General features: G+C 37.8%; 2 protein-coding genes across 4 annotated transcripts in view; one reads left to right on the forward strand and one right to left on the reverse strand.

The window, feature by feature from the left end:
- Window positions 1–2,416: 2,416 nt before the first annotated feature.
- LOC134542797 (translation machinery-associated protein 16) lies at window positions 2,417–9,464 on the reverse strand. Its single transcript, XM_063387330.1, has 5 exons — window positions 9,252–9,464; window positions 7,564–7,655; window positions 7,333–7,473; window positions 4,659–4,810; window positions 2,417–2,996 (listed from the first exon to the last, which is right to left on the reverse strand). Exons 1-5 carry the CDS (start codon window positions 9,252–9,254, stop codon window positions 2,485–2,487), a joined length of 900 nt encoding a protein of 299 aa, XP_063243400.1. The 5' UTR covers window positions 9,255–9,464; the 3' UTR covers window positions 2,417–2,484.
- Window positions 9,465–22,177: 12,713 nt separating this feature from the next.
- LOC134543168 (uncharacterized) overlaps window positions 22,178–26,112 on the forward strand; it is a 38,800-nt gene continuing 34,865 nt past the window's right edge. For 2 of the 3 annotated variants that reach the window (XM_063388041.1, XM_063388042.1), the window contains exons 1-2: window positions 22,250–22,429; window positions 25,427–25,550. In XM_063388041.1, coding sequence (XP_063244111.1) covers window positions 25,460–25,550 — 91 coding nt within the window. In that variant the 5' untranslated portion in view covers window positions 22,250–22,429; window positions 25,427–25,459. Of the gene's footprint in view, window positions 22,430–25,426; window positions 25,551–26,112 lie in introns of all 3 variants that reach the window. The other variant, XM_063388040.1, reaches the window with a different exon arrangement.

A 26,112-nucleotide genomic window follows, 5' to 3' on the forward strand; every position in this document is an offset into this window, starting at 1 on the left:
CTGTGTAAGGTAGTGTTTAGTCATTACTATTTTGTGGGCATTATATTTTCAGTGTTGGTAAAGCAAAACATGGGTTATTTACGTTCCTGTTAGTACTTATATGTACAAATTCCTTTATGTATGTATGCATTGCATTATATACATATATGTATATATTTTTTGTGCAAATTATTACCATTTTCATTTAATGCTGATTGTATTTGTGTGTCTACTCCAAGAAAATATGAATTTAAAAAATAATAAAGATGTTTGTTTCCTGCAAGAGTCTTACTTTAAATAATTTACTACATTAGCATAATTTTGTACTTATAAACAATTTATTAACATTCTGAGAGTAACAAAAATGTCTGGTAAGTACTGAGTGAGACATTTACCTACATATATATAGAGTTTGGAAGTCATTGTTTAAAGTGAGCTGCAAAAGCTAAATCACGTCTATGAATGTGCATGAACTACTTTTAGGCTTGGACCGAATTGTAGGGTACTAATTGTAAAGTATTATAAACTTTTATCTATTTGAATCTTGGCTTTATTACAGGTTCAAGCCTTTTAGTTTTATACTTGAGAAAATATTATTTATGCCATCTTATTCCAAAAACTTGGTGTATCTAGAAATTTAAAAAAAAAAACACAACCTTACATGCCAGGGACGGTTTCATTTACGTTTTGGCACATGCCAAACAAACATAATAAATACTGTATTCACCCAAAAATAATGCAACTCTTGAATTTAATGCAACCTCAAACTTTTTTATTATGAGTTTATATGAAAAAGACTGTATACAGTGGAAAATTCAATTCAAGTACACAGCACGTGAAAAGTATTAAAATCGCTTAATCGAGTCCGTATGTACTACATAAAGCTTTTCGTCAGTAAAGAGATTTCAATGGCCTCTTTTAAAACATCAAGCCGCAGTTATAAAAAAAAGTTTTTTTATGGCTGTAGTTAAATAGTGGTTGTTCAGGAAGCAAGGTATGAGTGGTGATGTACGGTGGTCACCCAGTAGTGTTAAAGAGTGGGAAGGGTGTCTTCGCAAGCAGCCACAGTCAAGGGAAGCAGATAGTACAGGAAAAGTAGACCCAAATAGACCAAATTAACAACAAAATGTGTACATTCATGAAACTTTGATCATATCTTTGTTTTGGTAGTAAGGATCGAGATCTGCAAAGTCCACCAATGAGTGCCTCAAAAACTGGAGCACTTGAAGATTTCACATGGATCACATTTATGACATCTGAATGGAATGTTCATTCAAAGTAGTCAGGTGAAAATGAGCTCTGATGTCAGCAAGTTACAGCATTGGCTGAAACTTCAGAATCCATTTGCCATTTCCACATGTAGTTGTATTGTTGAGCGACTGATATCCCTTCACAATGTTGTTCGGGCACAGCTCGTTTTATGTTTATTATTCACACCTGAGATCTTTATTTGCTCTTTCGCAGTGTGGTTACATTCAAAATATGTTTTATCTAATGAAACTAATTTTATCTTTGTATATATATTTAACTTTTTTATAAGAAGTCTCAGAAAATGGAAAATGAGATGTTTTCTTCAGACAAAAAATATTATCTTGCGTAAAATTTAGTTCCGGAAACATGTCGCTAACTTACTAGCAAATTTATTTTATGTTTTAGCTATAAAACTTATTTTCTAGCAAAAATCCACTGAAAACAGATTTTGCATTGGCCACTTGTTAAAAATCTAAGTGAGATTCCTTTCTTATACTTATTTCTGATCACAATTAAAGGTCATATTTGCCATTGTATGCTATCTTATAATAGGAATTTATTACATTTTCTGTTAAAATTTTACTTAAGTATTCTTTATAACGAAATAATGAATTAGAAATGAATTTCAGGCATGCATTTCACTAAAACTTAATTGTCATCGGGTGCTTAAGCTTAGTTTGTGACAATATGCTGAATATGCCCTCTCAAAGTATCTTTTTAGTTTTTATTCTGAAGATATGGAGCTAATAAAATAAATTATATTTTAACAAAAAAAAAATCTCATTTTCTTACAACAGGCTACTGAAAATGGATAATGTACTGGCTCACAGACTGTTTATGCTTCCTAAGGTGATGAGTGACGTATATTCTTTTATTCAATACAAATTCATTGTGAAGAATAACTGTATTTAAATAAATTAATGTTTTTACAACATATATTTTAACATTTCTGTAAGAAACCATTGTGTAATTTTTTAAATTTCCATAAAAACTATGTTGATATTCGATAATCCACCAAAATCTATAACCCAGCATGGTAATGGTCCAACATGTGCCAAATTTAAGAGCTTTTAAGTTTCATTCAAATTAATGTGCGTGTGCTCACATACTGTCAAGATACATGGCTGAAATAAATGGGGGAAGGAGCCGGGCATGTCAGTAATACAACCAAAACATACAAAAAAAATTCATTACAGAATTTTTATTTATTTTTCTCAAGAAACTTTATTTATTCCTGTTTGTGCGAATAAATTTTCATGAACCAGTCCCTGAATCCAACATTTCCACATCTGCTGTGGTACTTGAATTGGTAATATTCTCTAGGCACACTGCTGTTGATTTTGAATCAGTTACGTTCTCTTTGCACACTCCTGTGGAACTTGACCCGGTAACGTTCTCTTTGCACATTGCTGTGGTATTTGACTCAGTAATGGCCTTATCGTGGACTTCGGTGCTACTCGATGTCTCGGTAATGTCCTCATCGCACACTGCTGTGGTACTTGATGACACAGTAATGTCTTCGTCACACACTGCCGTGGTACTTGGTGACTCAGTAATGTCTTCGTCACACACTGCCGTGGTACTAGGTGACTCAGTAATGTCTTCATTGTACACTGCCGTGGTACTGGATGACAAGTGTTTCCGGGACATTGCCTCCAGATCGCTGCGGCAATACCTCTTCAACTGGAAGTTCTGAATGTAGCGCAGTTCCCCAGACCAGTTCTTCAACAGTGCAAACTGCTTCACGTTCAGCAGATCTGGCACTTCTGCAAATGTAATATGATGCTCACAGTAAATATGAACAGATATTTTTTTTTTTTTTTAGATTAGTTACAAAATAATTAATAATACAAAAATTGGGATTAATTATCATCCATCATTAAAGATTCTTTTAGTAATGTTGAGCCAAGAAGACACACTAACACTACAAAATGATAATGACATTGGAGTAATTTAAGATAAAAATATGAAACAAAATTTCAGACTTTAAAGATTTGCATACTGCCTTGCCTGCACACTATACCTCTGGAATAGCAAGTGGAAACTCATACATAATTTGTTTTACTAATTTATTAAATGACAAAACTATTTTGCACAGTAAAATTTTAAATGTGTTAAGCTCTGCAAGATTTTTTTTTAAATATTTATAATTTAATTTAAATGGAACCATATTTCAGAAATGTTATTGTACTTAAAAAACCTTACATGCATTTTTATTTTATTCAATAAAATATGAAAGCAAATGCAAATATAAAATACTAGTTTAATACAATCAAAGTATCAATCAAACCCATCAAACATTTTATCACGATTTATATGTATTTTATATAATTACAACAGTTCCTTTCCTACAGTTGGATCACTAGGATTTTTAAACTCCCACGAAGGTTTAGTGGTGGATTGTATTTTGCCATTTTAGATTCTTAATTTTTTTGCTACAATTATTATTTTTATTATATTTATCCAAATTGTTAGCATCACAATCATTAATACTATTATATTATTATTCACTGTTTAATAATCTTATGTTAAGTAAATAACTGTAGCATGTAACCACTGGGAGTAAATATCCAATTACTTTATTACAGCCACTTAGGCTCCAAATGTTGGTTTCACAGGTACCGTGGCGCTGCAGAAAGCCAGGAGTTGGCCCAGTCCAAAGGGGCACTTCAAAAGGGAGGGGAAGAGGGGTGTGATTCTCTGTGGACAGTTAGCGGAAGAACAAAAAATAAGGGCATAGGTGGGGGTGAGTAAAACTGGCGTCGGTCAATGTCTGTGCAACGTAACACCAGTCAGTGGCGTAGCTAAGGTGACTGGGGCCCCTGGCCAGAATTGAAAATAGCACCCCCTCTTGGATTAAAAGAGAGAAAAGGGGGGGGGGGGGGGGGGGGTTCAATAACACGTAACCGTTGTGGTGGCGCCCCCTCCCCCCCTCCCCTGCTCCGGCGCCCCTGGCGAAAGCCATCCCTGCCACTCGCTTGCTACGCCACTGACGCCAGTATAGCGCTGGCAGAAGGCATAAAGGCATATCTGCAAGCACAGCACCTGCACGGGACACCTGAGACCATACGTGCAGGCACAAACATGTTAGGGAGGCAAACTCAGCATGGCACAAGGATCTGAGTGGCGCACGGCCGCCCAGTGCACATAAATGACCGGCGGTCGAGCCGCCTGCGGAAAGTTGAAGTCGGACGGACCACACCACAGCAACGATAACAGTTTGAAATTATAAACCACTGAAAGCAAAACTAAGATCCTTTTACAATGTACTTGATAAAAGAAAAACTTTAATTGTGCCGAGAAAATAACTCATTTGCGGCACAGCTTCTCAACAGACAGACGTCTGATAAGTGCTAATTATGAAAACCTTTAAGGCCTGCACCGCAGCTAGGCGAGGGCTCGCGCCACGGATTCCAAAGAGCGTTTACCCAGGCCGCACGTCGCAAATTCCTCCTCCTCGTGCAGCACGGTGTGGCGGATGATGTCCTCCCGGCTGGCGTGCTGGCGGTGCTTGCTGCGGCTGCCGACCGAGTGTCTCATCCGGATCTGCTCCTGCTCCTCGCGGAACCTGCTCAGGTACCTGCGGCAGCACGAGCGAGGCCTGCCGTCAATGCTCCTACAGGGTCTCCTTTTGCACTTCCCGTGTTTGAAGGAGCGTATATGCAGAATTTAACATCAGGGGGACACTGTCCCCTGGTGTACTGGCAGAGCTAAAGCACAATAATAAATACAAGTTAAGGAAAGAATGCAAATATCAGGAATGGAGTAAGCTTGATCATACAGCATCGACCTAAGTAAAAAAATATCTTGACTACTTAATTTTTGTTAGTTTTTTTTTTTTTGCACAAAGTTTCTTGGAATTATGTTCTGCATGTCTTCTCCAAGCCACATAACTGATAAATATTTATATGGAAACCATTATGAACCTATTTCAGCAAACCTTTCAATGCCAATAGCATACTAATCATGCATGTGTCAGGTTTTTAATTGATGGGGGGGTGTGGAACGAGAGCAAACCAGTTCAATAACGGCCAGTTGAAGTGCTACTGTCAACTGTGGGAAACAGAGTGTAAACAGTCACTGATAATGGAATAAGCTATTTTGAAAGAGTTGCCGTGGACAAAATCTTTAAGTTGATATAATTGGAAGTTGGTTCAAAGATTTAGCTTTGTCGAGGATTTCAGAAGCAATAAGCTTAAAAAAAGCATCATGGTTTCACGTTTCTATGTATTAAAATTATGTGTGGATAGCAGCATGCTGGTAAGGCAGAGCTGTAGAGCTGCAGAGAAAATTAAAAGGCCATATTTATTTATTTCCTTGGAGAGGAAAACCTAATGATTTTGAAATCCCTCAAACAAACTATGCATTAAAGCAGGACACATAGTTTTTATCAACATTTTGTGTGGATGTGTTGCAGTGTTTGTGTTGATTATGTGGAAACTGTTAGCTGATTACTAAAAAAGAATTAACTGCAAAATAAATTGCAAATATTTCAGAAAACCTGTATGCCTTCTACAATGAAGTTATCCTTAAAAATATACTGTATTTTATTCTAAAGTGACTATGTATCAAGACAAAATCTATTTACAATGGATAATCTTGGATATAAAAATTTCCTTCTTCACTTGCATAGCGTTAACTTCTGATGACTCAAAAATGTTGCCTGCTCTAAGTTTGTTTACTGAGCATGTTACTACAAAATAGGTGTGTTTTTTTTTTACCCCCTGTCCAATATGAATTTGCAGGCACTCGCATAGAGAGTAACGGCCTTTCCATTAAAAAAACACACACACACACAAAACAATTATTTAAGTTCTTCTGAGGTGCTCTGATAAAAAAAAAGGGGGGGGGGGAGGGGGGGCATTTTAAAATTGCTACTGGATTCTGAAATAATAGTGTGGAGGGCAATAAAGTCTAAGGAAATGGCGAGGTAAAAACATTAAACACAAGAAAAATATTGAAAAAGAATATAATAATTATAATAACATTGAACTCAGAAAAACCATTTTCCCACCCATCTCTGGTTTTACGGAAAAGCCGCTACCCTCCATAATGTGGACCATCAACACCACAGAACCAGTTACCTTCAGCCTCTGGGGCTGGGAAATCCTCCCAATGTTGTTAGCACGTGGCACGAGGTGGCAAGACTCGCCTCCTTAGGAAATACCAGCGAGACAGATTATGGACAGCAAGAAAAATTCTGTGTAATCACTTTCTGGCATAATCTTAGAAAAGAAGAAAGGCTAGCAGAATAGTATGAGAGACGTAGTCTAGCTAACAAAATTGATTTGAGTGTTCTTTAGGTACACAATACGGTTATATGTAACTTTTTACATCAACATGGCATGGCTGCCATGTCATAATGAGGAAGTAATATATGCCTCGGTAGCAGTGGCGGATCCAGGATTTTGGTTTGGGAGGGGCTTGACCCAGCTGAGGCTAGGCTTTATCAAGGCAAACACTAAAACAATAGTGGACCCAGATGCTTTTGGAGGGGGCTTGAGCCCCTTAGCCCCCCCCCCCCCCTTCTGGATACGCTACTGCTCGGTAGAAGTGGCGGGAGGTCAGCCTGATTGAGGAGATCAATGAGGAAGGACCTGTCACCATTTTTTTTAACAAGTAACTCCACCGGGAATTGAACCAAGGACTGAAATTATTTAAGTAATTAAATATTGGAAATACATATTATTTTCCACATTTTTAAAATCAAAATTTTAAGATATTGAAGTTGATTGTCAAGGTCAAGTTTGTGACCCAGACACTTACCTACATTTTTGCCATTTTAAGGAATTGAAACCTTAGCGAGGAAAATTAAGCCACCTAATTTTTTTTTTTGAGAAAAAATGGGAAATTTTCTCTCAAAAAAGGAATTTTTCCCTTAAAATAGATAATTTTTAAGTTTTTTTTTTATTATTTTCAGCAATTTTTGAGGACTTTTAAGGAAATCCTGACACCAAAATGGCTAACATGTCATAATCCAAGATGGAGGCTGCAACACAGCCTAAAGCCTGTTTTCAGACTCATTTCTAAAGTACTATGAAATGAATAAAAATATAAAATTCTAAAATACATACATTTGTACTATTTTAAGCGGATACTTACTTTTCTATAAGCTGAACTGTTAGCTGTGGCGTATACTTGGTCTTTTTGGAATCAAGGTTGTCTCGAAACCACAAAAGCTTTTCACCAAGGAGATTTTGCTTCACATAATTTACCAACTTGCTTTTTTCCCTCGCTGATGTCCTATTTACAAATTAAATCACAATAAAAATGCCAGATACAACCATTAAAGTTTCATGTATACTAGGTAAACCTTGCAACAACTACACATACTTGTGAATCTGTTTCGTCAGCTGTTTGGTTTTTCGGCTTCTTGGATGAATTATTTTTTTCAGTTGAAGAAGTTTATTTTGCACGGACTTTGGCTGTAACAATATACAGAAATATTACATTTTTCATTTAGTATGACAGTCTGAATAGACGTTAGAAATTAAGGGCATTGAATTTAAACTACAACTACTAATTTTATGTAACATTAAATCTCTACACCCAATCAAAAGCACTTCTCTCAGTAGCTCAAACATACTCTTGTCTCGAAGAGCGTAAAAAAAAGTCAGTAGAGAATGTAATTGCTACTCGCTATGTAGCAGTACTACTCTCTTATGCTCTCCCACAACCATCATGGCAACCCTGGTCCAACTGGACTCCACGCAAGTGGGGAACGCAAAGGGCGTTGCGATGAGCCAGTGGGTTTTCTAAAGTTCTCCCTTTTCCCCCACCCACACACTTCTCGCTGTCTAACAATCACGATGTTAGTTTGTGATGCATTGTGTAATGGCAAGAATGTTTATATCTGATGAGTCATGCCCATCATGCTATTTGTGATTCCAGCTTAATACAAAACAAAATTTCAACACTGGTTTATGTTTCAGTTATGAAAGGATATTTATTACAAACTCTTCTGAAAAAATAAAATTAAATTAAGAAAATATTTTTTTTTAATTCCTCTCATTCTATTTCACTATTCTGTTAAACAGCATTGCAAAATTTAAATTATTTTATACTTTGAAAACATTTGGTTAGGTTCAATAATAATACCAAATAAGCAGGGCTTAAGAGTTAAAATAGTTTTAAAAATATGAAAAGGGGGTATTTATTACATTCCATAGAATTTAATTATAGTAGAAACCATAAGGCTATAGAGCATTAAATATGATCCTAACAGAAAGCTTCTTTTCTATAAAAAGAATAATATAAATTCAGAAACACTATTTTTTTTTTTTTTTTAATTGCTGGCATGCTTTCCAATCATTCTCAAAGAGGGTGTTGAGATAGGCTGCTTAAAATACTTTTTCAATGCATGATTAGGGTAGTTACATTAAAAAATACTTTGAAATCGTGTGAAGTTTATTGAGTCAGGTTGGTTGTCTACATTAAAAATACTATGAAATTGTCTAAACGGTTGGTTATTAATGAAATTATCATGTAGTTAACCTAAACCACAGTCCAAAATTATTTTATAGAATTTCAATTGTACCTAACCTTCCATTCAATTATTTCAAAGTATTTTTGATGTAGCTAACCAAACTAAAAACTTCCTCTGATAATATACATAGGCTAATGTAAAACTAACTCTGATGCTGCACACAATGTAGCTGCCCTGAACTAACAAAACCATTAAGCCTTACGTAATAGCTTTGGAGATTTTTTAAACCTTTTTGTAACGTGTAGCCCCACTTGACTAGCATTACAGATTTGATTACCTACATTTAAAAAAAAAAGTTCAATTGAGTAAACATTTATTAGGTTAGGATATCGCTATTAGGAATACCTAATGGCGTTTTTCGGGACCAATAGTACCAAAAATAACATATTCGTAATTATTTTTATTTTTTCAAAAGGGTGCCTATTCTAGGAAATTACAGAAAAGGTTTACTATCAGTTTTTAACAAATAGTGTGTTATGTTTACTACAAATACATATTTTGATTAAAAAGAAAGGGATCGTTTACGGTTACTTACCATTTTTCTAATCTCTCTTTAACAATACAACATAAAAACTTAATATTTAGCTTACAACAGCGACAAATAACATTCCACGTCCACGTGGTATTTTCTTACAGCACCAAAAAACAAACATTAACTACTATCGATTTCTTGAATTCTAACTATCGATCAGTTAGATAAAGAGGAGCTGGTAGAAAGCGCGCACCGTTTGCGAAGAAAATCAGAAGTAAACACGACAAAGAAGTCATAAGGGAGTTATACACAAAGAAATTTGTAGACAAAATGGCTAAACTGGCAGCTACAAGAAGAATTATAGTTAAAGTCATTAAAGTCATGTTGAGGATTCCTGCAGTGGAAAGGAATCGAATTATCACAGCGGTATAAACTGCTTCAACCATAGCTACAACCAGGGGCGCAACAACTAAATTTCCAAAGGTTTATAAAGAATCATCGATCCCCCCTATTGAAGCGGGGGGTCCGGGGGTCCTCCCCCGGGAAAATTTATATTTCAAGGTGGAAAATGGTGCTATTTAAGCAGTTTTATTATCTAAAAATTGATTACACAGCATTTTCTTTGCCCCCGTTTGCCCCCACTTCAAGTTTTCCGAAGGGGGGGGGGGGGGAAATACCCTTGCCCCCCCCCCTGTTGTTGCGCCCCTGGCTTCAACCACGACCTTGGATCTCTCATTAACACACGAGATCCTTTTGTTCGACGCTTTTTCGTCTACGATTCAATCATGGCTGCTCTAAAATCATTTATTTAAGTTAGACTACACCTTGCAACATCTCCCACCTGCGACTGTAAAACAGTAAAACATTAGGTACCTACATTAATCATATATTATTTCAATGTCCATTGATGCAACATCATGAAGAATTTTTTCAATAACTAATTCAAGAAGGAAATTTTGCACTCAACAATTGCGAGTATGTCCTATGCCCAGCTAATGTAACCATCTATCAGGCTATACATCATTATTTGTCCTCTAGTACATTTATTTTCCTCTAATTTGTCCTAATTACATATTTGTCAAGACTGATCTCAACATGGCGACACATTGACACAAGTGGTCAATAGGTATTCAATACAGCAGTCCAGCTTTTGTATAAATCTGCCAGTTGACACGTAGAAATAGACATATTGTCAGTTATTGGACGGACACCGAACGAAGAGGATATCTCCCCTATAACATTACTAATTTTATTTTTGGGACCGTTAATAGCAAAATTCCTAGGCGAAAACGGTTTATGTTGGAGAAAAGAAAGAAAACGAGTGAAATTTCCCGAGCTAAAGCAATCAAAAATGCAGAGATGTCGTGGGTATCGAACTAGGCAAAATATAACCAAGAAAAAAAGATCCAGTGGGGCAAAACGAGGCGCGAAATTTGCACACGAGCGAGCTTCAGCCATCTACCTCATGAGAAACGACGAAGAATGCAGTAAATTGCTCTTTCCAGCAAAAAGTAACTTTTTTTTAATTTTACATAATTTTTATGGATTGTTATTGTTATAAACTTTTGAAGATGTCAAGTGAAAACTGAGCCAACAAACGTACAAAAGATAATAATAAATAATAATTTATATAATAATTTAATTTCCGGAGCCTTCAGTCCACAATTTTATTATTTTTTCTACAAAATTTATTTACATATAATTTTAATAAAATATTTTTTACTTGAAAAATATTATTTTATTTAAATTCGATATCATCGGACCAAATATCGATATAAAATATATCGGTACCTAAATATCGATACAAGATTATCGATTTTTTGAACAGGAAATATCGATATTCCGATATATCGATTGTCGTTGCATTCCCTTACCGCGGGCGTCCTCTTGTTCTTCGTAATTGAGGCGGTAGCTGCAATAAGGGCCTATATTCAAAAATTGTGTTTTGAGATATCGGCTGTCAAAGTTTTCATACATGTAGTGGAAAACTGTAGTGAAGATTAAAACTATTCAACCCTATGTGTTTGATTAGTTATAACTTTTACTATGGAGATCTGACATTTGAAAGCCAGACAGTCAATTACTCTGATCTAGAACAAATAAAGAAGAGAACCATGTCAAAGGCCCTTTTGTTAGAGAACAAGAAAAAGACAAATTTTCAGTTCTCTGCATTAAAGGCTTTCATATTTACATCTGTTATTTGATGCAATAAAACTTCAGAAACTTGAAATATCATGATAAGTAGGCCTATGAATAGAACAAAAATAATTTTAGAAACCAATACAATATTTGTTTATTAGGCAAAAATAAAAAAACGAAAAAATCAATAAAAATCATTGCAACATTCTTATTCATTAGCAAAATCAAGTTCTTCATTTACATCTCCGTTCAAACTATCTGAATTGTCGTTGTGTACATGGGCATTAAAAACATAAAGCCACAAAAGTCTTTTATAGAATTGCTTTGTTACTGTTAACTTGGGTAGTGGAAGATTCTGAGAGTAATCAAACTCAATTACCAAACATGAAGAATCTGTTGATTTAGCCTTTTCAATGTACTCTTTTTTCAGCTCATAGAATCTCTCAGCCTTTTTTCGGTGAGCTTCATAAGGTCTTCGACATTCATCATTTGGGTTATTCTCTAATTTCACTGCACACTCTTCACAAAAGTCATAAGTGTCTGTTTTCACAGGTTTAAAAGTAAAATTTGTTTGCCGAAAAAATTTGAAGTAAGTTTTATACTTCATATTCAATGTTGAGTTTGTTTTCTCTGGGAAATAGTTATTAGAAAACTCATTGAAAATTGTTTTGATGTTCAAGTCAGTGTTGTCAAAGTAAAGTCTGTTACTCTTAGAGCCAGCATAGTGAGAAGGTCTATGTGATATACTTTTCAGGTGTTCCATAGCTAATTCATACTCTTCAACAGGTATTTTCTGTGAGTTAGGTGTTTTTCCTCTCTTTTCTTCAAAAGAAGCCCCGCTAACAACTTTGTTCTGTAATACTCTAATTCTTTTCTGGGATAATTGAAAAATACTGAGAAGGAATTTTCGTAACACCTTTATCGGACAGGCATTCTGTTTCAAATAGAACTCCCAGAAATTTTCTTTCTTAAACTTGGGCTCAACAACTCTACGTTTCACTTCACTTTTCAATGTCAAACAACCACTCAAATAAATATCCTGACACTCCTTACTTTGAAGATCGTAGAAAGAATCAAACAAATTTTGTTGTTCACGTCTTGAAAAACGTTCAGCGCACTTTTCACCACAACAAGCTCTCAAGAATATAAATTGTTTATTTGAAATAGTTTTACCCGAAGTAAGAGACACATACTTCTTGCCTTGAATACAGTTTTTCTTTGCAATACTTCTCTTCCAGCCTTCTTTGTTTTCAGCTTTCTTCTTCATTCCTTTTGGCACATTATTTTTCAAAACATCTTCCCTGCTATTATTAAGAATATTATCACCATCCATTTTTACAGATAACTAGTATAAATCACATTAAATCATTTAAAAACAATCTTAACCTCACACTAAACATGTAAATAATAAAGTTTGAAGAGTAGCCAGATGTTCTCTGCAAGAAGGGCCTTTGACATTGAACTATTAAAACAGCTGTAAAATCTTCCAAAGAGGTTGGAAATGAACAGAACTTGGTGAGTATACTAAAAACAACATGGAGATTCAGAAAATGCGTTCTCCAAAAAAAGAGCCTTCAGTCACAAAGGCCCTTATTGCAGCTAGTGCCTCAATTGTGAACCATTCAACAGCTTTCTTAATTAGGGCTATCCCACTTCTGACACCAAACGTTACGAGTGGGGGGAAATGGGTTTTTAAGGATATCCCAATTAATTTTATACAGTTTTATTTGTCACTAATATTTACAGTACTAATTAAATCATCACACTCAATGCATGTTCACAAATCACTTGGTATTTGTCCAGTCTACAGTTCGCACTCCTCGCTGGAGCTAAGCTCAACACTGGTTCGCCGCTTACCACAAACTTGTTCACGTACAGTCTCGCGCCACTCAGTCGCACTCTCGCGGTCCCGTTGTTCCTCGTCGCGCCGCTCGCTGAACTCGCACTGACGGAGTCACCGCTTTTATATCCGTTGGCCGTCTTTCCGGGACGGACTGGAGTGCTTTTGACATGTCGCGTCATCCCGGGCCGACCCGACGCTCGAAGCATCCAGAATAGCGGCACTTATTCACGCCGCTCCACGCGGCGGCCTCAGTAAGCCCGCGTAATTCCCAGGCCGCTGAGGGATATATGACAGCGCCGAGGAAGGAGGGCGCGGGGGCAGACGGTGGTAAGGCCGGGCCGCCCTAATCCCCCAAGGTATGCGCGCGTGACGTCAGTGGCCGTGCGGGGCCGCCAGACCCCTCAGGTACCTGGCGCGTGTCGCGCCCTTGCTTCCCACGTTCGTGACACTGCATTCCTCAAATTATAAGATTAAAATCGCCAAATATAAATGATGGAGATAATTACATTACCACTGCGAATGATTACATCACAATACATGTTCAAAGAGAAGGCTACCCTATATTTTTTACTATTCAGTAGACACTAAAAGCTATAGATACGTTATTTTAAGGTGGTAAGTGATATCTGGCTCACAGAAAATAAAATGAGGGGGTGTGGTGGCGTGACCCACCCTCCGCCCTGCCTAGTGAGGGATGTGTTTGCGTTAGTGCGACGCGCGCTGCTGCTTCCAGAGCGGTGTCTCCTCAGAACTGGCGCGCAGTCTTCTCGTCGTGCATAGGACGACTAAGAGATTTCAGCGGTGACCATAATATTATATGTTGGAGAAATTAGGATGAAGGTGTGATGCAAGTCCCATTGAGCGTTTTCAAGAATATGTATCAGGTGTTTCATGCCTAAAAATAATTCTGAAAACACGCGCTTTAGCCGTTGTCACTCTTCTAAAAATATAGTTAAAAAAAAAAAAAAAATCTGAAAAGAGAACTAGTTATCCGCTCTCAGCGCATTCTTAAAAGCTTATCGTAAACAGACGCCACTCGGATGTCTCGAGGAGTTACTAAACGGCGTGGTTATTTCAAATATAGTATGTAATATGGACAATGTTGGGAAAATGATAAGAGATGCGCGAGACAAGAGGCGTCAGCGAACCTGGCGACGCGGAGTGTGAAACAGCGCGAAGGGCGACGCAGTGTGAAGCGCCTCGCGCTTCGCCGGTGCTGATCGGCCAGATGTCGTGGTGTGTTCGGCAGGCCTTATGTCGTGAAGGCGGGCTCGCCACGCACTGTTCCGCGCGCTCTTGCGGCCGGCTGTACGCACTGCTGACGGCGGGGCCGGCTGGAATGAGCTGACTGGCTGCTCGTGTCCGGTGCGCGCGCGGCTTCCTGCCCCGCCGTCCCCGGGAGACGCCCCCTCCCCCTCAAGACAACTTAGCAATCCCCCAGGCAGGAGGAACAGGCACTTCATAACAAAATGCAAAACGGTCCCTGGGCGATACCCAATAGAGTATATGATCGGGGGAAGCCTAAAGATGTCCATCAACTTCTGTCCCTGCCCGAACACGCCCGAATATTCACGTTCGGCCAACTTCGGGATTTGTTTTATTTTCGCGCAGGAAAAATTAATTCAAATATTAAAAGTGGTCGGTTAGGTTAGCTACATTAAAACAGTTTAAAACACTATGGACGGTTAGTTAGGTTCATGGGCGTAGATCCCGGGGGGGCCAGGGGGGCCCGGGCCCCCCCTGGAATTAATGGGCCCCTCCTTGGGGGGGCCCACTTCGTGATTTTAAAGTTAATGGTGTACACAATATATATAATTATTATTTACAATGACGACAGACACTTTGACATGCTTTACATTCCTACCTTCGAGTTCCGTAGTTATTTTCCCCTACCCCTTCTGCGAAAGCCATGGTATGGAGTTTTCCAGTGAGAACTTTAAAACCCTTAATTCCTAGAAATCGTTCATTCCAAAGGACGAAGCTAGGGTAGGGTTCCGTTAGCATTTCCTCCCCATTGTTTCCCACAGTACCTTGATCTCTGAAACGACAGTATTATAGGTTTCAGGTAGTCTGTTTTTAAAGTGGTTTTGCTCTCGTGTGCGCCAGTGTTCTGCTTTCTTGGCAAACATCAACATGGATAAGTTCGTGACGCGGAAGAAACGGAAAACAGAATCTGATTCTCACCTGGTAAGCTTGATTGTTTTATAAGTAGTGACTATTATTTAGGTAATATATTTTATTTAAGTGATTATGTAACGTTATTTTTTTCCAGTAAATAAAATACTTAATACATTAACAGTAATTATAGCAGAATTTAGTTTATTTACGAACTGAAACTTATATACCATTTTCTGGAATTTTTTAGCTCATCTCCATTCTGTAAGGCTAGCTGCTCTGTACGTTACATGTGAATATACAGGGAATATTTTTTTTTCCTCGTCAATATGGAATTTTAAATCACTCCCCTTTTATTATCAAACGATAATTTTCCCAATTCATGGCCGGTAATCACTTTATAACATTTGTTATTTGATAACTGCAACACTGCACGAGGAAACAAAAGTAAGAGTGAGAAAGAAGTATTTAAACGTTACACATCCGTATTTAAGTTAATAAGGAAGCAAACGCGTCTCTTTAATAACTAATCAAGTGGCATATTTTAACTAAATAATTCACTGCCAAAATACTGATTATACTAAATATAAGCCGAGAAATGTATGTGGTTCAAATAGCTGTAGGATAAATTTCATAATTCTATCTCCGAGATTTTTCATTTGTGTCATTAAGTTTTTTTTTTTTTACCTGGTTGATGCCTTTACTAAATAATATAGTCTTTAAGGGTTTTAATATGATTCGATCGTTCATTTGATGTTGATCCGTTTATTAGCTTTGGCGCTTTGGGTTTTTAGGGCGCATCGAAAACTGTGAACAAAGAATTTCACGAACAGCATTTGAATCGCAGTAATTATGTGATGTGGCATAAAAAACCCGACAAAGTGCGAGTTGAATCGCGCACGAAGGGTTCCGTACCATTATCTATAAAAACGGCAAAAAAAATCATGTCTGTTGTATGGGAGCCCCACTTAAATATTTATTTTATTCTGTTTTAGCATTTCTTCTTATAACGGCAACAGAAATACATCATTTGTCAAATTTTATTCTGTTTTCATGTTTGTTGTATGGGAGCCCCCCTTAAATATTTGTTTTATTTTAATTTAATCATTTATTTTTAAAGTGAATATATAACTAAATATTCTGTGAATATTTCAAGCGTCTATCTGTTGCCGTTTTCAATATCGAGCAAACGTAAAAATAAAGTGTATAACATACGAGCTTATCATCCAGAGAAGACTTGTTTCGGTTGACCTCTAGCGCAAAATTCTTAAACCACAGAATTCACGGCCCCCCCTGGAAATCCTACAGATTTGCGCCCATGGTTAGGTTAGTATAGCTACATTAAAATAAACAGAGAAATATATATAAATAAACCCTAGGTTGGCCGAATATTCGGTTGGTGAATATTCGGGCGTGTTCGGGCAGGGACAGAACTTGATGGACATCTTAGGCTTCCCATATGATTGGCGCTCAATGCAAAAAAAAAAAAAAAAAAAAAACACGTCAGACCCTTTCCCCGGAAGTTCCACCGCCTCCTCGCGCTCTCCTATCCCTCCCCCCTCCTCCCCGGGTGTATCCACGGGTGGAGAGCTCTGACTCCCTTAAAGGCCCTGTCACACTGTCAAATTTTCGCTTCCAACACCTTCCAATCTAAGGGTGCTTGGCTTCTGGGTTGCGTCGAAGGCGAATGTTGTCACCTACTGCTCCCTGCTACGATCGCAGAATACTGTAGGGTACGATCGCAGGATTGTTAGAACCGAACGCCCGAAGTGAACCAAAAAAAAAAAAAAAAAAGCTTCTTAAAACACATCTCGTATCATTTACGAGCTGCTATACTCACCACAGAAACCGAACTATTTTTTCTCGCTATTCGCTTGTCAATGCTGTGTTTTGATTGGCCACTGACAGTCAACGAACTGTTTTTTTTAATGTATATTTTTTTGGTTAAAAATAAATACAAGCAAAGAAAAACATTTGGAAAACACATGATTCAAGAATAAAAATGCTATCTCTCGCGAGCGAGTAAACGAGTTCCACTCGCCCAGTGTAAAACGACACGCTCAAGAGCTGGTGATACAGCGCTTACGCACACGCGAGTAGTTTCTTGACGTGAATACGTCTTTAAAATTGTTTCCATAGTGGGAGGCAATTCAAAAAACGAATGATAAAAAAATCAGGGGATACAGTTTGGTGTTGCAGCTACATATCTATCATCTCCTACCAAAATTTAATTACACCACTGGATAGCTAAAGGATCAAAGAATTCGTTACGCTAAGTGAGGACTGTGACGCATCGCGCGCGGTGGAGGGGGAAAGCGCCGCCATTTTGAGGTCATTTTGCTGCGTTTTGAGATTTCCATTTAGTATAACTTTTGACTCGGAGAAGCTACGACGTTCGTTTGAGTTTCAATCGTCAGCTCTCGTCAAAATCTAGCGATTGCGTGTATAAAACATCAGTGTAACATAGTTACATTGAATATATATTGTGTTAAAATAAAAATAATAGCGTGTTTTTTTAAAATTTTATATAAAAAAATTACCTGTAACGTACACGTATTCACGCACAACACACGGCCGTGTCCTTGACACAGCCACACCCCATTTTTTTTTTTTTTCGCTGAGAATAGCTAGCAAACTAGCCCAGTGTATTAGACACCTTAGCTGGCCTGGCTCCCTGCGACCTATGTCGCCGTACCACCCACCGCCTACTAGAGGCGCGATTGCATTGGGTGAAGCCTGAATCACAATATAGATCGTCGTGTCCACCCGTTGTCCGTCAGCCACCGAGCTATTCAAAACACTCCGTCCATCCGTCATAGGAATTTTCCATTTCAATGCTGACAACTGTTCAGAAATTTAAAATTATAGGGGAAAAAATTCACATAATAATATTAGTTAAACAATAACGTCAACTAACTCATTAAACTCGTTTCCCCCCCCCCCCCCCCCTCCAAACTCTGGTCAAGAGTTAAACGCGCAATTAATACACTTCTGTGACTAGGACCACTTTTATTTAAAAATAATAATAATAATCCCTTTCGGCCCAGCCTACAGGCGTAGGTAGATTTCAAAGTACATATTTCTTTGGAAATAATTTTGGAAACTTCTAAAAACTCTTGGAACATTTTAAGAAATTAATGTAGCTGACATAACATCCTATATGTTCGTCAAAATTAAAAAAAAAGATCAATAATTTTTTTTTTTTTCATATTTTATGCAGCGCTAATATTTTGATTTTTTTTTTTAAACTTAATGCATCCAGCATTGAATGTCTTAACTAATTTTATAATATGCCTTCGAAGGTAGTGGTCGTATAAATTTTTTTTGAACAAAGGTTTAAGGTAATATTAAGATAGTTATTAATAAATTCCAACGAATTTGATACTTAACAAAGTTTACTTTTTTTTTTTTTAATTTCAACCCTTATTTTTACGGTAATAGTTAGTTTCATCAAAAATTGTTCCAGCCAAAGGTTTGATAAAGTTTAGGCGTTTTAAAAATAAATTATAATGGAAATGGAAGTAAATGTATTAAAAACAAGTAATGACATTTTGTTTTGTTTTTTTCACCCTTGTTTTTTTTTCCACCCCTAGCTGTACTTAATGGATTGTATTATCAAAACTTGTTTCAGAGAAAAGTTTTAGGTAAAAATTATAAGATTAATACACAATTTGTAATATTTCGGCTTTTTTGCCTACGACGGGAGTTATGATTTCTTTTTTGTACGCCAACCCTTGTTTTTCCACCCCTTGCAGTTATGGTTGATTGTATAAAAAATTAATCAGACAAAAGATTTTGGTATTACTCCTACGAATTATAAAACGTTCAAAAGGATGTGATATTTTCCATACTACGGTAGTTAGAAAGATTTTTTTAATCTTTCCCATTTCTACCCCTTTCTTCGGATATTGCCCATTAACGAACTCGGCCGAGATTTTCCACAACTATATTTTATGTATAAGTTTGAAATTGATTTGAGACAAATTGCTACAGATAACGTGTCCACAAAATTGTGATATGAACTTTTGAGTTAATGATGGTTTTGGGGTCTATGGACCATGGAAAGAAAAACTATATAAAATTTACCGGAAGTCGCACCATGGCAACTGCTACAATAGGTAGTATTTCTTTGAAATTTACCTAAAACAGCTGACGTAAGTTAAAAAAAATAAGTTTGAAAGCAGCTGAACATTTAAACAAACTGTAATATCTTCTAATATAATAAGATTCGACACGCAACAACCTAGCTGAAATTTGGAGGTTATAATTTCACCCGTCCGTACGTCAAAAGTATGAAGTTAACAAACTTTTGACGGACGGACGGACGTGTGAAATTCTGACTCACAATGATCCGTCTCGTCCGTCTGTGACCCCGTCCGTCATCCGACAACGAGTCGAGCGATTCACAATGATCCGCACGGCCGTCAAATACTTTTCCATTTCAATGCTGCCAACAGACTATAATTCTATAATACTGCTACATATTCATATTTTATTGACGATCATGACGATTAAACACTTAATAAATCATTAATTTTTTTTTTTCGTTGTGATATTTATTAAAATATTTTCACTTGTAAAAAATGTTCAAACATAAGTTAATAACATTAAATGTAAACAGCTAAATATATAAATATGATTAAAAAGCTTTTAAGGTAGTATATGTTGCCGGCAATTTTGCTAACATTTTATAGGTTATTTCACCGTCCGTCCGACGAAAGTTAAAGCTTGGTAAGGTTTTGACGGACGGATGGAGTTTTCCGGGCCATCTATTGGCTGCAGGTCACGTGTTTGACGGAAGAATGACGGACGGACGGACGGAGGCGATGGAATATTGTAATTCCGGCCTGAGTTTACAAGATATTCACCTGCGTAGTTCCACTCCCTGCTGCCAAACTCGCTCATTCTAGAAAGCTAGTAAATTCGCTACTTTAGCCCAACGAGCAAGGGACACGTTTAAATGAAGGTGACGGGGGGTTTTGGGGGTCTATCGAATCCTGTCTCTCCCACGGGTGCAATTATTTTTTAAAACTACGTCATGGCCTCAGTCCATAAGCTAAGAAGTAGTCAGTGACTCTGGCTGCGAGAGATTACGATCTTATACATCACTTGCTTACGTAATACACTACAAATGGGTGAATTGGGGTGAATTGCAATTATGCTGTTTGTAAATAGGTATCGTTTAGGCCTATAGGTATATTTTACTCGAACTGAAATCTCCAAGTAGTCTCACTTAAAAAGTTTTAATAGCTACGTTTGTTTCAAATGTCTGAACACGGAAACGGAGATGGATCTCAAGGATCAGAGTTTCTACACAATAGCAGGGGCGTAGCCAGGGGGGGGGGGGGGTTAGGGGTTCAACCCCCCCCCCCCCTTTAGCACCAAATATTTAATTAATTTCCTATTCATCACTCAACAAATTTCATATTAAAATTAATAAAATTTTTACCATTACAATATTTAAATTTAAGTACTGAAAACTGCTAAAATAGCACTATTTTACACCTTAAAATCCAAATTTTTCCAGGGGAGGACCCCCGGACCACCCACTTAAATACGGGGGGGCCATGCTTCTTAACACCCCCCATACACAAATCCTGGCTACGCCACTACACAATAGCACGCAGACAAAGACGGGCCCGTACGGATTAGCTCCGGCAATGCTGAGCTCTTCCGTTTACATTGCTCCGTGCGCCAAAAAAGCAGAATACTCGGCTGCGGGGGTAGCCATGATTATTTATTTTGTAAATACGTTGAGAATTGTTTCCACTACAAGAATATCTAATGTTCTGCTATTACTTTGCCGTTTGTTTTTATTACATATGTAAATAATGTAAACTAAAGTTTTTTTGTGGGGGAAAAAAAAAGGGGGGGGGGGGGGGGCAAAGTGCCACTATTATTCCTTCCATAGGACCGCCACTGACACAAGGCAAGAAGAAAGTTTAGTAGACGTTCGACTGTCGAGCTGTGAATACATTGATCATGACCCGGAGGGAGTTGAATGAAGCCATTAAAGTTGGAGTTGAAAGAGGAGGAAGCAAAAATTAAACACGATAAATAATAATAAAAAAATAGGTTAAGGAAAGGATCGGTAGAAGAGCTTCGTGGAACCTCCAATATGCCTTCAAGAGAGATCGCAGTTAAGGACCCTAAAGAATATTTTTTAAGCTTTGAGAACGTCCTAAGATTGTTTCAATTTCATACCTATTAGAAAGAATACCCTGGTATTTCTAAGGAATATTCAATTACTGCGATTGCAGATGACCTTAATTGCAGATTTCACATTCCATAAGCTCTCTTTTTCGATGTAAAGAGTGACATACGTGTGAGCGTAGGTTTTGTACCCGCTGTTTTACTAAACCACTCGGCCAAACAGTTCACACACGTCGAGTTCATTATTTTTTTTTTTTTTGTTTGTATGGTTAACGGCTTTCGCCCACAACCAGAACTAAATCATTCCAATCTTTATTATAATATCGTAGCAATCAAATCTCTTACTGTAAATTAACACCCATACCTTACCCGGGACTCGAACCCAGAACCCCTCGCACCATAAGCCGGTGTGCATCCGAGTTCATTAAATTAATCGCCACTCGACTAAATTACTAGTCTAGTGAAATTAGCCTCAACTGTGTTACATAAAAAAAATTCCCAATTAAAAACAATATATTCCTGTAGCCTTAGATTCATTTTTTTATATTAAATACCTGAAAAACGAGTAATATGCTAAAACTGCGTTTTAAATACAACGCTTTAATTTTTTTTAAAACATAATTTCGTTTTATACCAACGTAGTAAACTATCATCACCGTAGCATATTACGAAAGAAGAAATAGATGAATAAAGGAATGGCACCGAAAGCAATAAAGGATTGGCACCAGTCGACCATTTGAAACAGTTTCGAAGCGTCCGCTAAAGTGGGCTTTGGGCAGTCCTGTTCGAGACGTTGCAGGGAAATTACGGAGTCAGCAAGTGCCTGCCTTGCTGGTTTCGACGGTCGAGTGTTCCCGCGCACGCCGGTTTTGCAGTTCGCAATCAGTCGGTGCGGCGCGTGTCGTTACAGTAGAGGTGTTGTGATTGGTGTGCGACAACGTCTTGAAGCCATGTGTGCAGTTAGATCAGCTGGTTACATCGTCTAACACAGGTATTAGAACCCTCCGCGCCTTAGCACGGAGTCATCTGAAACAATTCCGGTTCGCTTTTGTGCCATTTTTTTGTTGCTTAGAAATAAGAAGTCTGCATCTATGTTCCATCATCGTTTGTAATCGTATATTGTGATCGTACGTTGCGAATTTAAAAAGCACAAAATACGGTTTGTAGTTATCTGCACAGTTTTTAAAGTTTCCGTCACGTCATAAAAGTTTGAAGTCGCTATCTCGGAGAAAAGTTCAAATTTATAAATGCGTTGGTCGACATTCAAACACTTTTTTTTTTGTTTGTATTAAACATTTTCTTGAAACACGTGGTTTTATTCTCGGCGCAATAACTAGTTCTTGTTAAACGAGGCAGGCAGTCTTGTTCTGCGTTCTACCCGCTCTCGGGCCTGTGCGAGAGGAAGCATGTACAACCGACAGAAGTTGGAACTTATAATTTAAACTGTGATGTCAGTGCCGCACACAGGGTAGAGCGCAAGAGGCCCAGGACATCCCCCCTCCCCCCTTCCAACCCTGTACGCTCCTTTTTCAAATCTACGAGTAGGGCCAGAGACTGAAGAAGTCACAATTTTGCTCCCCGGGAATTTTTTTATTTTTTAACGATTATGCTTGAAAACATATTTTTAGGCTGTCTGAGGGGCTTTAAGTGTGTTTTTCAAAACCGGAAACCCTTAGATACTACTTAAGAAACTGATCCTTACACTACCAATGCTGATGGTTGAAGTGAAAGGGAGAAGGCTACTTCCTAATTTTGTGTGTTCAGTGATCATAGATTAAGCCATACTTTAGTCATTTTAAACTGATTGTGTATTGTTATTAAAATAAAATCTGTATCTAGTGGTTAAGCCATAGCCCCACCCTGACTACACACAGGGCCGTTGAGGGGGGGGGGGGGGGGGAGGGAGAAATGCTCAGGTTGAGTTTTCACCTTTTTTTCTAATGTTACCCTAAAACCTTCCTTATTGTCTCATCACTAATTTCGTCTTTTTTTTTTTAATCCGGGAAGAGAGAGGTCCGGACCCCACGGACATCCACCCTTTATTCATCCCTGATAGTCATGACTTGCACAGTATTTTTTTTCCACAAAATTATACATAATTAAGATGTTAAGTCTGCATTTTTGCTGAACTTTGCTTATACTGTAAATATTTTTGTAAATATCTTGCTGGTTAAGCAACAGAAACTGCAAGTCACATTCCAGAAAGAACCCCATGCAGTTACTGAATGACACAATGACAGTGACTTTACTTGTGTAAGATGGGAGGGTCCGAGTTAATTTCCAGGCAGGGATTGGAATTTTTCACTTGTTGAAAACTTCTTTTGTGGGTTCAGTACCTTTGCCTCCATGTTGCAGAAGGCAATGGTGGACCACTGCAGAATCATCTCACCTCAGTCGTATCACAGCCATATCCCTTTGGCGATGGTTGGGAATTTGATGAGCCTCAAGCCCATCAACCCATCATTTGTGCATAATTATTTTAGTGTTTATTAGAATAATACACATAATTTATCACTTATATGGAGTGCAATTTGTAGCACTACAGTATGTCTGCAAATTGTGGGGTGGAAATATAATGTGAGGCAGTAAACCGCAAAACCAAGAAACTTTTGTTAAGGAACAGATATCCGGAAACAAAACCCACCAATGTTGGCAGGCGCAAACCGTAGCGTGCAAATTTGAATTTGGTGGGCTTCAAGGGACTACCCCATTGGCTGAGGGGATGCGCAGTCCCATCGCAGTGATGTTAAAACACTTCATATGTACGTTGTATGAAACTCCCAGTTTCAGACAGTTGCTGGTGAAACCATTACATGTCTGTTGTCAAAGCATCCTTTGTAAATGTGCATTGTTCATGCTGCAATTTTTTTTCTCTTCAGGCTATACACCATTAACATACTGTCCCTTCTCTGTGAATGTAGGCTATTTTCTGTTTTTCAAATCTTTTACCGTATCATCATACTCGCTAACAGCCAACACTACGCCAATCGCCAAAAGCCAAACGTGTAAACGTACTACAACCAATCATAGACTGTTCTGTGCGCCAGGCTCCTGGTTGCTAGTGCATTTGACTGTGACAGGCTGAGCCCGCCTAGAACTGCTTTCCGCGGAGCGTCTGGACGTCGCTGCACAGCGATCGTTCGTCCTCCCAGCCGGTGGAGTGGTCACCTGAAGTCCACCAAATTCAATTTTGCGCCTGTAACATTGCTGGGTTTCATTTACGGACATAATTTATGGCGTGCGATTTGCAAACAGCCTGTATAGCTCTCCGTTTGGAATCCTCTCAATTGCTTGCAATCTAGAAAAGAAAATCTTGGTCTGATTGGTTTATTGTTAGTCGTCCAACTGAAGCTGGTGGTGCTGGCTCAAGTTGAACCCAGATTCCAATTTTTGAAAGCGTGGTTCACCAACCACTACTTTATAAAAGCCTTGTTGCAACTGAAAGGGGTTAAACATAAGGAGTTTGCCTAACAGTGCAAGATGTAGTCTGTAGGTTTCTAGTTAATTGAAGAAACCAATGGAGCTTTCAGCAGTATGGGTAAGCCATTAATTAGCCCAACTTATGTCTTTGAATGTGAAATACTGCGAATCATTTTCAATCAAACTGAGCATGGTGTAGAAATACTAAAACATTGGGATTTGCATTCACGAGGACTTGTGTTCAAACCCAGATCAGTTTTCTCATATGATATACTTGAAAACATTAATGGAATTATAATTTTGTTCAATGCTCTGTGTTAGTTTCTGACATCTGTAGATTGACAAAATTAAATGCACCACCGTTTTGTAAGGATGTTTGTGTTTACTTTGATATTTTGGTGATAAGTTTGTTTATTTGTCCTTGAGGTAATTATTTTGTTCATACAACCATCCTCATTCTGGAGTTCAATAATATTTATTACAGGACTTATAAACGTGAGCTAGTTATTAAATATACATTTTTTTTTTAATTCAGCAGTTTTGTACGTAATATTGTGTGTTTGAACAGGTTTGCCGCGGAGTGCCAGGCAGCAACATCACAATGTCTCAAGTGCCTGCACGAGACGAACCAGATGGGAGCCAGACTTCTGTTCACTTCCAACAATCACCTCGCCCAGAGGCGGATCAGACAGGTACTAGTTTTATTTAGCTCACGCCAAGTTGTTGGTCCTCAAACTTTGTTGTTCACTGATCTTTTTTTACTCAAAAAAGGGGGTTGTCTGCAAAGTCGGTTTACGGACGATAATTTTACGTGATGTCATAAGAAAACATTGATGAAAAATTGCATAATTTTTCATTTTCAAATATTATTTACAGTTTTTGCAAATTTAATTAAAATAATTTGTTTAAATATAATCACGAACAATTAGTTATAGAAATAAACTGAAATCAAATCAATGTCAATAAATTGTTAATTTGAAATGACGAAATTGGACAAATAAATCAAATTTTTTAAATTGCAGCGTTTAAAAAGCCCGCTTAAACCTGTTTGATATTATAGAAGATTTTCTCGCATGGTGGTTGGCGGTTCTTGCACGCTCGGCTCAGGCGGAACGTGACAATGAGTCATGCTTTTTCGTGCGTGCAGCCGGCGTTCATTGATTTATAAGACGTTATCACGTCAAAAAGTGATAAAAAAAAATTTGCTAGTTCATCCAGAAATAAAAATAACAGGGTTTCCTTCATCAGGGAAAA

The sequence above is a fragment of the Bacillus rossius genome (assembly GCF_032445375.1).
Source record: "Bacillus rossius redtenbacheri isolate Brsri chromosome 9 unlocalized genomic scaffold, Brsri_v3 Brsri_v3_scf9_2, whole genome shotgun sequence".
NCBI classification, from domain to species: Eukaryota; Metazoa; Arthropoda; class Insecta; order Phasmatodea; family Bacillidae; genus Bacillus; species Bacillus rossius.

What these genes read in the sequence shown, in the direction of transcription:
- LOC134542797 (XM_063387330.1), bottom strand. An exon ending in ACAGTTCAGCTTATAGAAAA is followed by an intron (nt 4,811 to 7,332) that starts GTAAGTATCCGC and finishes GTGCTGCCGCAG; the next exon opens with GTACCTGAGCAGGTTCCGCG. An exon ending in ATTTGCGACGTGCGGCCTGG is followed by an intron (nt 2,997 to 4,658) that starts GTAAACGCTCTT and finishes TTACATTTGCAG; the next exon opens with AAGTGCCAGATCTGCTGAAC.